Source organism: Pseudomyrmex gracilis, unplaced genomic scaffold, assembly GCF_002006095.1.
Source record: "Pseudomyrmex gracilis isolate BER0280 unplaced genomic scaffold, ASM200609v1 scaffold_14, whole genome shotgun sequence".
Taxonomy (NCBI): domain Eukaryota; kingdom Metazoa; phylum Arthropoda; class Insecta; order Hymenoptera; family Formicidae; genus Pseudomyrmex; species Pseudomyrmex gracilis.
Genome location: NW_018020598.1, coordinates 1,342,815 through 1,357,998, shown reverse-complemented (window position 1 = coordinate 1,357,998; position 15,184 = coordinate 1,342,815). Strand labels below are relative to the sequence as shown.

Genomic DNA, 15,184 nt, shown 5'->3' with positions numbered 1-15,184 from the left:
TCTCTCTCTCTCTCTCTCTCTCTCTCTCTCGGGGTGCTCTTTTCTGCTCTTCGACATGAAACTTCCTTTTCCTGAGCGAACATCAATCATTCAAAGAAAAAGAGATTGTTGATACAAGCTCGCCCTTGGAGTTAATGAGCTCGACAAGGGCGAGATGAAAAATAAAAAAAGCTACACGGTAAAAAAAAAATTAATAATTTGCTCCCTTTTTATTAATTAATCCAGCTTAATTATACCATTTCAGTTCAAAGAAAGAAAACGAAAGTACGTTACTACTCACTCCGTCTGATTGTCCTCGAAAGTTAGACTGCCCTCGATGTGCACGTACTGTTTGCCAGGTTTTGCGGTGCCCTCCACCGTGCGATAAGGGATGACGACGCGTCCTCGGGCCCCGCTGTAACGCACCACGCGCAGGGGATACTGACCCACGCTCTCCACCAGTTCCACATCTCTCTCGGGAAAGCCGAAGATGCCGCTGTGATCGTCGTCCAGGATCATCACCGTTGCCAGACTCGGCGAGACGAGCATCGCCGGTTGCGACACGTTGCTGAGTCTAAAAACGTCAGAAAAATATGATATTGACAATATATTATTTCATTATATCACAAAAAACCGAATCGATAAAAAAAGAAATGCACTACAGTCCGGCGCAAAATGCGACAGAACTAAAGTTACACGATGGCTTCAGTGCGTATGTAAATACGTCACAAAAGTGACATTTTTAAATTTCTTTCGTATCTATAAGCTTTTCAGAATGAAAGGTCAGTATCCCTCCTGATCTATAGTCGCGATAAGTGACCGGTCGTAGTTCCGGGAAGTGAACTTGTTTATAATCCAACAACTCTGTGTCCCCACGGTCGCTCGCGATGTTCGCGAGCAAGTGCGAGGCGACAACTATGTTGAGTACGCGAGCGTGATAAAACCGTTTTCGTATTGAATTGCCTCGAGACACTCGCTCGTAAACACAACAGAAATTCGAATTCGCGTGATAGCAACGCGATAAGGTTTGCGGCAACAGAATCCTTTGGAACTTTTTGTCACTATAAATCCGAGAGAAACAGAGTAATACAAATTAATAGAAATAACATTCATATACAATATCACATATTCATTTTAACTTTAAGTAATAAATATTTTGATATTTTTTAAAAAACAAATGTGTACTATAAATAATTTTTTTGAAGTCTTCGTCGTCTTTCAATTCGATGAGCGCTTTTGACCGAGCGTCCTGTAATCTGAAAGTCAAATCTCTCTCCCATTCTCTCCCTCTTTTCTTTACTTTTCATGTAAAAATGTTATTCCGCAGAATACTTTAATCAGATATATATTTATACGCAGATAGGCTGATCTGTAATTTCAATCTTGAATATTTGTCATTCAAAGAGAATTTTTATCCTCGAAACTTCTGATTCGTTGATTTTCTTTGATGTCTTTTCACAAGAAGATCTCATTGTATCCCTTCGGTTTTTTTATGTTTATTACGACTTTTATTATATTTTTATTTTACGTGAGCCTATACGTAGCGCAAATAAGAGAGAGGAAGAGAGATTTCGGTCCTCACACGAGATCGCGTGCGCAAGTTCTCTCTATGTGTCACTTGTACAAGGCGATGTTAAAATAATTCACGCGCACACGCGAGACACACCGCGAAAGCTATGAATAAAAACCAATGATGTTTAAATTCACGAATCGTGCGACGCGCGTGTAAAGAAGTAATACAGATCTCTCTCCTCGACCTACATCGTCGGCACAAATCGGTGCAAAACTTTATTATAAATAATCGACGCAGAAATGTAACAATGTAACTACTAACCGGGAACGGGAAGGAAAATTAACATCCGCGTGTGCACATTATTATTTTTGTGGATTTCCCTCCGGTCGAATTATCAAATGCGTTTATCTGAGAGCGTGAACACTCAACTTTTAAACGTTATAAACCGCGTGCGGTTTCCGCGCACGACCTCACGATGTAATCTGCGACATGCGAGGCGCAAACTATATAGCAAAAAATAATACGCGAAATATCAGGTCATCTGTGACCGAATCAACACGAGCCCCGTAATTTCCGATCATGGCGTGAAATAAAAAAAAAATCTATTCGTTCTATATTTGCGTTCTTTTTTTTTTTCTTCGCGTTATTTTACCGCATTTCCATGCCGCCGCGAGACGTGTTACGTCGATTTTTCGCGGGAGTTTCTAAAGAAGAGGAAGACTCTCTCGAGAAGACCGAGCGGCAAAAGAGAAAAAGAAACACAGAGATAAACTCTATATGTATGTACGTATTGAAAAACATAATAACGCGGTTGAAGCGAGCGAAACTTCAAAGCCGTGACGCGTGTAGTGTCACTTCTGTCGTGTCCTTTGCCACCAGAGTATGTGTTTTTTTTTGTGACGCAACAAGACACGGCTCCATCGTAATGTCGTCCCACATAAGTAGAGGCTATACTAATTATACTCGTTTTCACGTGACGTCATCCATTCAATTTTAGCGCGATCGCGATATTTATCCGAAGAAGAGGAAAGTAAAAACACTTTCAGCGACAGAGCGGAAAGATATGAAATTAAACGTTAAAATATAATTCTACAATTACGTACGATGGCAATCGACACCTCACATTTTTTTTCAAATTATCGATTACCTTGTTTTCAAATGCGCGTGCATCTCAGACATTTTTCCGACTTGTGCGGCGTACAAAGGGCGTCGTTAAGTGCGTCAGTTGCATGAAGAAAAACGGCCACGCTAATTGCTCCTAAAGTCCTTGATTAAATTGACGAGCGGCTTATCCACTGATCAAATTGCGGATGCTACTTGTTCGAATTCAATTGAATAATTGCCTCTTTCGCTGTTTAAATCGATGATCTGTGATCGCGGTGCACGTACGATGCGGCACAGATGCACTTTAAGAACCACGCCTCTTTCTGGCGAAATCGAAGCGCGATCGCGCTTTTTTAATAACGTAAACTCTATCTCAACGTCGGAAGTTCAATTACGTTCGAACAATTATGCGTAATCATCTATAGGAACTACTAGTCACTGAGCACGATAATTATATGAGACGTCCCGTCGCAGTTGCTAATATATATTTACACGTACAAGGAAATATGAACTTCTGACGATATTAAAACGTGACAAACAGTTTTGAGTTTTCGATCGATTAAACAAACGACAAAAAAAAAACGATTTCAGCTTTCGGTTTAAAAATTATTTTTTTTTTATCGAACAGTTCGTGTCGTTATGAATATTTGCAAGAAACATTTTTTTGAAACGGTTTCACACAAACCTGACGTAGAAATGTTCGTCTTCTTCGAACAACTCGTCATCGATGACCGAGAGTTGGATAGTCTTCTTGGTCTCGCCAGGTTCAAAGGTCAGAGTTCCTTTGGCGCTCACGTAATCAGATCCCGCTTCCGCGGATCCGTCCTCCGTGCAATAGTCCACGCTGCAGGGCTTGCTCAGATCACCTCCCGTCCTGGTGACACCCACCTCAAAGGTACCGACGTTCTCCATCACGGTGTAGTGGCCAGGTTCGAAAAACACCCTCATGGCGTTTACGTGCTCGATGTCAATGCTCTCGGCTTCCGCTTTCTGCAGCTCAGCCTTGACCTCGCTGAGGTCGCTCTGCGCTCTTTCGCTAATCTTCCTGCTGAGATTGCCAGCGCCCACCATCTTCCGGGTGGCCTGCACTCTGTAGAAGGCCCGGCTCTTGGGACCCTTGCCCAATACCTCCTCGTGCGCCATCACCTCGAGCTGCTCCAAGGGCTGAGTGGGATACTTCTTGCGCAATTCTCTCAGAGTATTGATGTAATCACGTCGGGTCTGCTCGAACTCCCTCGCTTCGGGGGAGTCGGCGTCGGCTAAGCGGTCCACTATACCGTGGAGACCATCTTGCTGCGGCTTGATCTCCAGCTCCACCCCTATTTCGGAGTCCCCAGACTCCGCCTGCACAATCACACCGCGCTTGTTCATCCGATAGCCCTTGTGCAGATACTTGTAAATCAGCAGTCGTCGGTCGGCGATGTAAGCCGTCAATACGGTGGCCGGAAAGAACAGGAAGGTAAGTATACCCTCCCAGACCTCCAGCACACCCGGACTGGTCACCGCCAAGATGATATACAGCCACACGTAGGCGAATATGCTCCAAGTGGCTGTGACAAAGAAGACGCGGAGATGCTTGATCTTGCGGGTCTCTCCGTTCGGGATCACGAACACGCACAGAGAGATGATAACGAAGAGATTGTAGGCGGCGGAACCGACAATCGTGCCCGGACCCAGCTCGCCGGCGTTGAAGTTCTTCGCCCAAATTTCTATAATGGACAATAAAATCTCGGGCGCGCTGCTACCGAGCGCCATCAAGGTCAGATTGGCTACCGTCTCGTTCCACACTCGCACTATGATAATCTGCGGTTCCCTGCCATGACGGCGTACCGTGAGCTCCTTCTCTTTGGACGTGATCACCTCGATGGCTGCCATGAAGCGGTCGCTGATGATCGACACGCCGATGAACAGATACAGTAAGAAAAAGAAGTACACTATACCCCGGAAGATGATGTCAATTAGATGCAAATTTTCTACCGGAGACCAGATAGGTATCATTAGGCCCGGCTCGCAGCGCACCGAGTAATTCCCAGACATATTGTCCGAGCTGTATTTTGAAAACTTTCTAGTAGAACTTCTTTGCGCCTTTCTAGCGATTTATTTGTTGTCTTTTCGGGGATGAAACTCCTCCAAAAGTCTCATTTCTCATTGAGAATAACTAGAGCGGTTTTACGAGCGGTTTTATATTTTTTTTTCACATCCGTGACTCACTCTAATATTTCTACGAGAATTTTCGTCACTCTATATCTCTTTCTATATTTGTAAACGAAGACAAAAACAGCAAAAACGGGTTGTTACTGTTTTAATACTCGAGGAAAACAACCGAAGCTTAACACTCACTGTTATCTTTTTTTTTCTTTATACTTTTATTATAATTTTCTTTTTTTCTCTTCACAAATGTTTCTTTCTACCATACTGAGAGAGAGAGAGAGAGAGAGAAAGAGAGAAAGAGAGAGAGAGACACTGAATAAAAAAAACTTAAGTTTTAATATCGAACGTGAAAATTCTGATAAATTCGATTCGATCTTTCCCGCGCGATATAAATGTGCTGCTTCTTTTTGCTGTCAAGGGGATGATGATGATGTATCGGTAACTCCACCAACAAACACAACCATATCAGCAAACTGCAATGTTTGATCAACACGAAGCTGACGTTTCTCTAGTCTCCTTACTGATTAACTTAATATTCTTATTAAGATCTTCGACATTGTTCTCTCATCGGACAGTCTCCAACGAATTTTTCTTTGTCTGTCTCTTCGTCCTGATCGTGTTCTCGCACTCACGCACGTTCTCTCACCCCGCTGAACTCGCTTTCCTCACACACACCTGCTCTCATCGGAAAGACACTAACTGGAACCGCGCGATCCACCCCAAGGAAGGTAACATCGGCGCTGGGAACCGGCTACCGAGGGAACCTACCGATACCACCGCGGCGGCGAGTTCCCATCACGAAGCGGACCCTTCTACACCAACGGGGTAGATAGAACCGTACCGGGCCGCGTTCGAACGAACACTGAAAGAGGAGAGAGAGAAAGAGAGGAAGCTAGAGGAGAGAGCAGCCAGACCGAGTGGGGAGTGGTGTCTCGAGCTAGCCAGACGCGGCCACCCTATCCCCTTACTTCCCCCCAACTCGCCCTTTAGCCTTCTCTCGTCTCGCTTTAGCCTCATCCTCGTCGGCTGCAACACGCCCGCGATATTCCCATCCTCGTTTACTACATCATGCCGACAGTATCGCCGACCTCGTCGTCAGCGGTATCTTCGTCTCTGTCCGTCTCGCAGCGTACTGTCTCTATTCTTGTCGACTTTACAGTACCGGCGGTATCTCCGTCTCTATTTCACTTCATCGCGTCGATGATGCCTTCATCCTTGTCTATTTTACCCGCGCGCTAACGGCACCACCACCCTCGCCGCGATTATATATATATATACGTATATATATATGTATATATATATTTTTGTTCTCGTCCGCTCCTACGTGCCGGCAGGTATGTTCATCTCTGTCGACTTTACTGCACCGACGCAACGTAACCCTGAGCTCGTTCGGCGTGGCGAGGCACCTCCGTCTTCATCGCGTTTCGCGAAGAAACGCCGCCGCCTTCCGCGTGTTTGCGCGCGTCCCTCTGTTTCGCTCTTTGTCACGCTTTACCACGCAGCCAGTAACTTGGTATTCGTTGCTTGTGCAAAGTGTCCGGAACGCTTTTTCTGTCTAACAACCCTACTTTCTCTCTCCCCCTGTCTCTTTCTATCTGACGCTTTTTTCTCTAATGTCCCCCTCCGTATTTATATCTTTGTCCTTATCGAACCCTCGCGCGCCACTTTACCCTCTTTTTTTTCGCGCTATCTTTAACGTTCTTTTTTTTTTTTTTTTTTTTTTTTTTTTTTTTTTTTTTAAGTAAGGGTAGCAGCCACGAGTAGTTTCACAATTCTCGCGTCCGAGTCTCGTAATACGATTAAACGTTACAATTCGCAGTTTACTTGTGACGAAACAATTCCGGAAAGAAATTATTTTTCGAAGGAAACTCCTTTCTGCTTTAATCCGGAAATTTGATGGCATTACTCGTAGTGCAGATTTTGTATAGATAATCTAACGGATTATCGTTATTCTTCCGTGAATTTACCCTCGCTATTCCTGTTCATCATCTTTCTTGTTTTTTGGATCCTTTCTGTCTCTCTTCGAAACTGTTCTTTGCTCATTCTCACGTTTTCCGCCCTTGTTACAGCGTTATCTCGTTCAACCCCCATCCACGCCTCCAAATCCAGGGACGTACGCACGGGAACACGGTCCGACTTATTCAAAACCACGTTCTTGCAAAACGTACATATTATTGCACGAATTACTACTAATAGTTTTTAGATACTTTTAATATTTTTACGTACAATTAATTAAACAAGTCTTATGTAACATACAAAAATGATACCATCGAAAAATTAAAGAGTTAACACAACACAATATTGAAACTTAATCATCTCTTTTGCGAAAGGAATCGCTCGTGTCGCTCTTTTATGAAATTCCTATATGTGCCGTTGCTCTGAACTCGATCCTCGTCACGCTATAATGTCCACCCTCTTTCCGTTCTTGTTGCGCTGCATCATCCCCTTCTCGTATCGCCGTTTTTGTGTGCTGCTCGAATGCGCCTGCGCATCATCCGTTTTACACACGTAACCGATATGCTGAGGGGTGCAAACGTATCTGCGTCGACATCTTGCGTCTAATCGCCTCAGTTACTAATAACGCGTCTAAACACAATTGTTTATTCCTCGTGAGTCACTTTAAAACTCAATTTCAAAAATTATTACATTACAAAACAAAAATATTACAAAAATCAATCAATTATATAAATCCTGAATCAGTTATCTTTAATCAATAGGCAATATAATGGGTGAAAATTAAAAAAATATATGCTGTGTGTATAAAATCCAGTTTTGTGTTGATATCAATAAATTTCTAAAAAATACGTTTATTTCAAAAATATATATAAGCGATATAAATGTATACAGTTACAGTTAGTACGTATTTAACATATAACGCAGTTTAGAGGAAAACAATATGTATTATATTTAAAAATTTGCGCATTTAAAGTAATAAAACTAGACACTCTACTAAAGCAAACAAAGTAGTTATTTGACTACTTAAAAAGCGCAACTGCAAGCGATTATTGTCAAAAAATCGTGTTAACGAATGTATCATTATAAAAATATAAAATTGTTATTCGCAAACACGTGCACTTTATATGTGCGGTGATAAACGATAAAGTTAATACTGTACAAGAAAAAGCAGAAGAAGAAGTGTTAAAAAAAACCTAACAAAATTATAAAATTGATACAATTAACTGATGTCATTATCCTCCATATCTCTTATTGTTTTGCAATATACTGTTCAATTTGAAATAGTAAAAAACTGTTGTTGAAAAAAGTACAAGATAAAGTTTAACTAAGAAACAATCAAAACTTCAGAAATATATAGTTGTGTTAGCGAAAGTATGTTCTGTGTTTTTAAGTTATAAAAAACAAAACTATAGTTGTATAATAATAATCATATATAATTTATAACACTCTTCTGCTTTATAGTGTAGTCTTACTATTAGTTTTCTTACATTCTCGTTTTTACACCCACTCGTTGCTTTGTTCATTCTCTTCATCACTGTAGTCGGTTATCGGTTCTATCGGTAATATTATATCCGGTTTCTCTTGCATATTTCTCACATGGAATGTCAATTGCGACGGAAGATTCTTCATATGCTTTACGTTTAATGTTAGTATAGGGTTTTCGTCAATATAAACATGTTGTAGAAATGTGAGACCATTTAGCGATATGTCAGCTAGAGTGTTAAAGTTATTTTGTTCAAGATGCAACTCCTGCAAACCATTAGAAGAATTATAATTACGATAATTATAGTCATTATAAGTTACATGTGACCACGACGTCGGAAGTTCCTTCAAGTGGTTTTTAGAAAGATCGAGATACTTTAGGCTAGTGAGATAAAAAAAAGCCCCGGTCTCAATAGTAGTCATATTGTTATTTGATAAAAACAAATTTTCCAGTTGCATGGAGCATTTGAAACTGTTAGAGCGAACCGCGCCAATACGATTTCCAGCCAAGTTCAAAATTTTTAACTGTGTCATGGAACACACGTTTGGTACAGCAGTAAGGATATTATTAGCCAAGGAGAGATTGATTAAGCGTAACATGTTACTGAAAGTGTCATTGTCCAAATTGACAATCTTATTGTTTGATAAGTCCAAATTTTGTAGACGTCCCGTGTTTCTGAATGCATCGGGTGACACTTCCGAAATTACGTTTTCTGATAGAATCAACTTCCGCATATTAGTAGCGCTTTTCAAGGATATGGATTCCCCTGAACATTCCAAGCACACTTTGGTAATAATATTGTTGTTCATAACGAGCTCTTGTAGATATCTGAAATTGTAAAAAATCTATCTGAATTAAGAGATAAATAAGATTATATAATAGCAACAATAATTAATACGACAACAGTAATAATCAATGCTAAAAAACAGTAATGATAATAAAAAAAAGGTCACAACAACATCACGAAGTGAATTATGATATGCTTTCTCGTAAATATAAAAAACAAGAGGAGAGAATTAATCGACTTAAATAATTAATTTTTATTTAATTTACAAGTATTATTACCTAAGTTTGTCGTGTTCAACTCGATCAATTGAATTCCTGTCCAGATAAAGATGAGTCAACGTCCATGGAATGTTGTCAAAGACAACTTTGGAAGTAATGTTGTTGTTGCTCAGATACAAACTAGTCAATCTAGGTGTTGTTATATTGAATGGAATTTGCATATTCTCCAACTGACTATTGCTCAGATATAAATTTCTCAAGTTATGGAAAATTGCGTATTCCTTTAACTCATCTACAGTACTGTCGTCACTGTTATTGTTGATAATAAGAGTCATTAGTCTGTCGGTTCCGTTAAACGATAGTATTTTTTCCTTCGAAATTCTGTTCCCCGAAAGATTCAGATAATGAAGATTTCGCATTCTGCGAAAAGCGTATTGCGAAATATCACTTATACTATTAGTGTCGAGAATGAGGCTGATGATGTCGTCACTTTTAATAAACTCTGGACCGATTTTCTGAAGACCCATGTTAGAAAAATTAAAGGTAACTTCTTGTATGTTACCAGGTGTTGGTTTAGTTACAATACATGGAGTAACTGAAGGCGTTAATTCGTTGTTGCTTTTCACTGAGACAAAGTTAATAACTCCCGTACTTTTCCTGAAGTCGTAAGGGGTAGAAGCAGTAGTTGTAGTAGTTTTTTTCACATGTGAGATAATAAGAAGAAAAAAAATGACAAATTTGTAAGCTAACGCCATCTGAAAAAATAAAAAAACAGATATATATATACATGTAAACTATTAATACAAACATTAAGAAAATAAAAGAAATAAAAATAATAATAAAACAAAAATATAATAAATAAACTTATGTAAAAGAACAATATGAACTAACAATTAATTGATAAAGTATAAAAGCATCAATTACTTAATAAGAATTAAAACCCACACGGAACAACACATTTTATACAATTTTCATTATGTTTTTTAAATGTCACATGAAGGTTTATATAAAATGTTGTCTCTTGTGTAAAAATATAACATGCTTTTTGAAAGTTAAAAAAAGTTTATACTTAATACATATATGTATGTAGTAAAAACTTTGTATATATACTCTTGATTACCTTTTTTGATAGTTAAATAATATATATAGTAATGATAAAATAGTATAAAATAATTTAGAAAATATATAATATGTATAAAATATATATATATATATAATATGTATAATAACAGCGTATAAAATAAAAATATATGTATTACGGGAAGTAATATTTTGAGTTTAAAATAATAATAAATTCTGAAGAAAAGAATTTGTAACACTTACCATTTACGGCTTTGTTGCTCAAATTTTAATTAAACTTTTTTATACATGTAAGAACGTTGTACGATGCACTCGTTCGAATAGCCGGACACCTTTTATCGTGCGCGAACGACGAAACCCTCTTATATACTCTAGCAATGATCTTATAGGTGCCATCTTAGCAGATTCAAATAACAGTGCTGTCTGCATAACGCACTAAGTAAAATATGTATGTAATGTTATATTGTTTCTAATTAAAAATATATATTTTTGTGCTCATTCTCTTTTTCTCTTAAGTCTTGTTCTATATATTTCTGTAGTTATTTGTTATAAATAAATTCTATAGATTTATTTACATATATTCTTCTTTAATATATATGTACTATAATTTATATATTTAATCTGTATGTATATGTAATTTACATATATATTATATATTATATATGTGCAGAAAAATATATATCTTATGTATAAGAGAAAATAAAAAAATGTACAATAATTTTACTTTCATACAAGCAAGGGTGAAAAATCCGTCGTTATACTGTCCTGGCTACGAGCAAGTAAAATGATGCCCCATGAACATTTCTCAGAAGCTTCATACATTCTTATGGATAGACTTACATAGATATTGCATCACTTAACGACTAATGATATAAAATTGACATAAATAATCTAAGGTTTGTCTACATATATTTGTTAAAACATGGAAATTTGTTCCTATTAGTTTTCAATATTACACATTTTTTATCACATCTCATTTTACATATAAATGTACAATGTATAAAATATTTTAAAATATTAAATCAAAGATACATACGTATAGGTAAAACTGAAAATACTAAATGAACCATTAGCGTATACTTCCTTGAAATGATTTCTATTATACAAGCAAGAATTCTACTGAAGAATTTCTATATCAGCTTACCTACTCAGCAGATAAAAAAATTATAGCACACTGAGTATCAGTTTAATGCAGTGATTCCCAAACTTTTTTTTTATTGTGCATATAATGTGTATAGATATTTATATATAAATTATACAATTTATGTGCACATATAATATACACATATCACACATGTAAATGTATGTATATATATATATATAAGATATACATATATACACATATATGTATACATATATTACATATATTACGTATATGTGTGTACATACATAACTTATTCTATCATCAAGTAAATAAAAAACTGCATAATAATTATACATATATAAATACAAAAATATATACATATAAAATATAATATATATATAATATATATAATATATATTGTATATTTTTAGTTATACAAATATATTTAAAGTACATTTACCATAAATATAAGATAAGTATCTTTCAGAATTTACGATATTCCGTAACGTTTTTCACACCAAATTCTACCGATAATACTCGAGCTTTGAGACGAACGCTATGTTTTTCTTTTTTTTTCCATTCATTTTTATTCTGCGTGCGTCTTACGTCATCACACAAATAAAACGTAAAGATTATTGTAGCTTTTTTAACAAATATATATGAAAACTAAATTATATTTTATACTGTAATATATAATATACTAATATATATTTATACATATTTATACTATAATATATATTTATGTAATATATACGGTACTGTTATCTGGTAATAATACATTTATATCATTTGATGTTATTTCTCTTAAAGGATTATTTATCATAAATACATGTTCTAACTTCGAATCGTGAATACTTAAATCTACAATATTACTAATTTTGTTTGCATTTATATTTAAATATTTAAGATTCATTAACGAATATGTCCATTTGTTATATAAAATTTCTAACTTATTATAAGATAGATCTAAATATTTTAAATTTTGTAGTCTACTAAAAGTGTTCGCATCAATGTACGAAATTTTGTTTCCTTTTAATTCCAATTTTTCTAAACTTAGTAGATTCGCGAACACATTTTTTGGTATGATTTTAATCTTATTATAATTTAAAGATAATTCGATTAACTGATTAAAATCAATTAATTGGGGAACAGTAGTAAATTCGTTAAAATTCAACATAAAAGTTTTTAAAGAACGAGTGACTACAAAGTCAGTTAAAACGTCAATATTGTTTTTTGAAATATCCAAATGATCTAAATTTGGTGCATCTAAATAAATGTTGTTTGCTTTTGTACAATTAGTCAATGATAAAGTTTTTAAAGTGTAAGAAATAATAGTAATATTTTGTAGCGGATTTGAATCTAAATATAACGTACTAAGTGTTATTGAATTATTAAAATTAAATTCGCTTAATTTGTTGTCTTTCAAAGAAAGACAACGTAATGATTTTGGTAATTTACTATACATACTCGAGTCTACAATGTCAGCATTTACATTATTTAAATACAAGTGGCTTAAATTTGGAAAGTTCATATTAAAATCTTTATTCAAAGTGGAAATGTCATTTCCACTTAAATCGATATATCGTAAATTTTTTAATCGCATATTTGAATTATCAAATTCAATAGTTTTATAATTTGTTTGAATTGTTGGGATAGAATTTTCATCAAAAGTTTCAACATCAAATACATTTGGTAATTTTTGACTGCTTAAATTTAAGATAGAAAGAAACGCATGTTCCATTGAAAATGTTTTATAAATATTGATTTCATTTTTCGACAAATCTAAACAATTTAAATATGGTAAATTCTTTATCATATTTTCAGGTATATCCTGTAACTTATTATCTCTTAAAGATAAACTTCTAATTGATGTACTTTTTATACTATTATCTTTTATAATGGTCAAATCATAAGAAGATAAATTAATATTTTCCGACTCGTCGTTACATCGTTTTATAAAAATCTGTTCTTCCTTAAATGGTAGTCCTTCTATAAAGTTTTTTTCGTAATTGCTGTTCATATGTAAAATTCTTAAAGCTTTCGTGATAATCAAATTGTGACACAGTAAAAGCACTATTGTGCTTATAATCTGCAAACATAATAAGCAATAATGTAATGGTAAAACAATTTAAAAAAAATGTAATAGACATTTTGAACTTTAATTACTTTCTCGCGAGTTTGTATTTACTTTAAAATCGATTTTTTTACAAAACTTTTGTGGATTTTTAAATATATTTTTTATAATATATGTAAATTTTAAGCAGAGTTAATTTAAATATGGTATAATATAGAAATATGAAAACACTCTTTTATATAGAATCTTTCTGTAATAATTAATATAACAACATAAGAGTACATGGATCATGCATAGATTAATACATAAATATGTATAATTATAACATTTGCAAAAACCATATAAATAAGTTAATTTTTTATAAAATTTAGTAATATAAAAATATAGTAAAAATATATAAAGTAAAAGTATAGTAGTATAATATATACAAAGTAGAAACACAAAACTTACCATTGGTATACTTTTCATTTTTTGCACACACACAAAAATATCTTTTGAAAATATTTCTTAAAATTGCAATTTTTTATAGCTGCTTGGTAACTGAGCTCGAATCGACTCGATTTCAACTTTGAATGAAACTCGTCTAATGGAGTTTTAGTTCTGTGCGGAGTATTTATATACGTGTTTGTATATAACGCGTAATACTGATAAACAAATGTTATAACAAAATTATTAAAAAATTCATATCAGCGGATATTAGAAGAGATCAAAAGGTCAGGTGTTTATTAATTTTATCTCTATTAGGCAATAAGTCATAGTTCGACTGACAGATAATGTTCAAAAATATACATTTGCAAATAAAATATCAAGAGAGGTGCGGTAGTGCCTCGCGCCAAGTTCACGCGCAACAAAGTCGCGCTCAAACAGCGAGAGACGCTTCGTGTAATATTAAAATTTACTTGAATAAAATGTTAATAATTTGCGCGCACGTGTAATACTCGTATGTCGTTAGTGTTCGATGCAGCCGCGCCAAGTTTTTTTTGCATTAAATATTTTTTATTTTAAAATCGGTTGTATTTTCGACTTCTCACGCAAAGCAAATTCTATAAATGTATAATTCTACATAGCACTTTCTACGCAAAGTCCATTTTACATTATCGAGTATTTCAAGCGTGAAGTAGACATACATATGTATGATTTCTCAATTAGCGCTATTGTTATTATATATAATTTTTTAAATAGATTTTGCAGAGAGAAAACAATTTTGCGGAAATATATGTTATAATTTCTCTGCAGTAGTATTATAAGATGCATAATAAAACTTTATCTTTTTGTTTAGATTAATAATACTGATAATGTAATGTTTCTTTGTATTACAATATATATATAAATCTGGCAAAATACTTATTGTCTATCAAATTTAATAAATATATTTTTCAACAAGCTTTTAAAGCATCAAATACATAGTTTGTGTTTAAGTGAATTGAAGATCAAATAATATATGTACTCGCTTTTTGTGAGTAAATAATAACTTGTCTCACACATTGAGCTATTGTAGTATTATTAATTCTAACTATGCCTACACATACATATAGAAAGGTTCTAATGATCTTCTTTTTCATCGGGAAGAGGCTCTGTTTTACTGTTGTCTGCATCTTGAACTCCGATAATTGGATTCTCATAACGATGTTTTATATGTTTCCAAAGTCTCTGTGTGTGACAAAAAGTTATTACGTGCAAACCGAATTTATTTTAGAATTTCTCAATTTTTTCTATTTTATAAAACAACAATTCTTGTAAATATACAACATAAAT

General features: G+C 34.9%; 3 protein-coding genes across 4 annotated transcripts; all 3 read right to left on the bottom strand.

Annotated features, from left to right (window-relative positions):
- Positions 1 to 276: 276 nt before the first annotated feature.
- On the bottom strand, positions 277 to 5,009 carry LOC109863877 (sodium/calcium exchanger 3-like). Its single transcript, XM_020444530.1, has 2 exons — positions 3,282 to 5,009; positions 277 to 553 (listed from the first exon to the last, which is right to left on the bottom strand). The coding sequence occupies exons 1-2, from the start codon at positions 4,631 to 4,633 to the stop codon at positions 277 to 279; spliced, it is 1,629 nt and encodes a 542-aa protein (XP_020300119.1). The 5' UTR covers positions 4,634 to 5,009.
- Positions 5,010 to 7,010: 2,001 nt separating this feature from the next.
- On the bottom strand, positions 7,011 to 10,715 carry LOC109863875 (leucine-rich repeats and immunoglobulin-like domains protein 3). Of its 2 annotated transcripts, XM_020444526.1 has the most exons (4): positions 10,515 to 10,706; positions 9,252 to 9,946; positions 8,191 to 9,014; positions 7,011 to 7,333 (listed from the first exon to the last, which is right to left on the bottom strand). In XM_020444526.1, the coding sequence occupies exons 1-3, from the start codon at positions 10,515 to 10,517 to the stop codon at positions 8,201 to 8,203; spliced, it is 1,512 nt and encodes a 503-aa protein (XP_020300115.1). In that variant the 5' UTR covers positions 10,518 to 10,706; the 3' UTR covers positions 7,011 to 7,333; positions 8,191 to 8,200. The 2 variants fall into 2 exon arrangements, with proteins under 2 accessions (XP_020300115.1, XP_020300114.1); XM_020444525.1 differs by lacking the exon at positions 7,011 to 7,333 and having other exon boundaries at positions 7,571 to 9,014; positions 10,515 to 10,715.
- A 1,379-nt stretch (positions 10,716 to 12,094) lies between these two features.
- Positions 12,095 to 13,995, bottom strand: LOC109863938 (PH domain leucine-rich repeat-containing protein phosphatase 2-like). Its single transcript, XM_020444636.1, has 2 exons — positions 13,880 to 13,995; positions 12,095 to 13,444 (listed from the first exon to the last, which is right to left on the bottom strand). Exons 1-2 carry the CDS (start codon positions 13,895 to 13,897, stop codon positions 12,095 to 12,097), a joined length of 1,368 nt encoding a protein of 455 aa, XP_020300225.1. The 5' UTR covers positions 13,898 to 13,995.
- Positions 13,996 to 15,184: the final 1,189 nt, after the last annotated feature.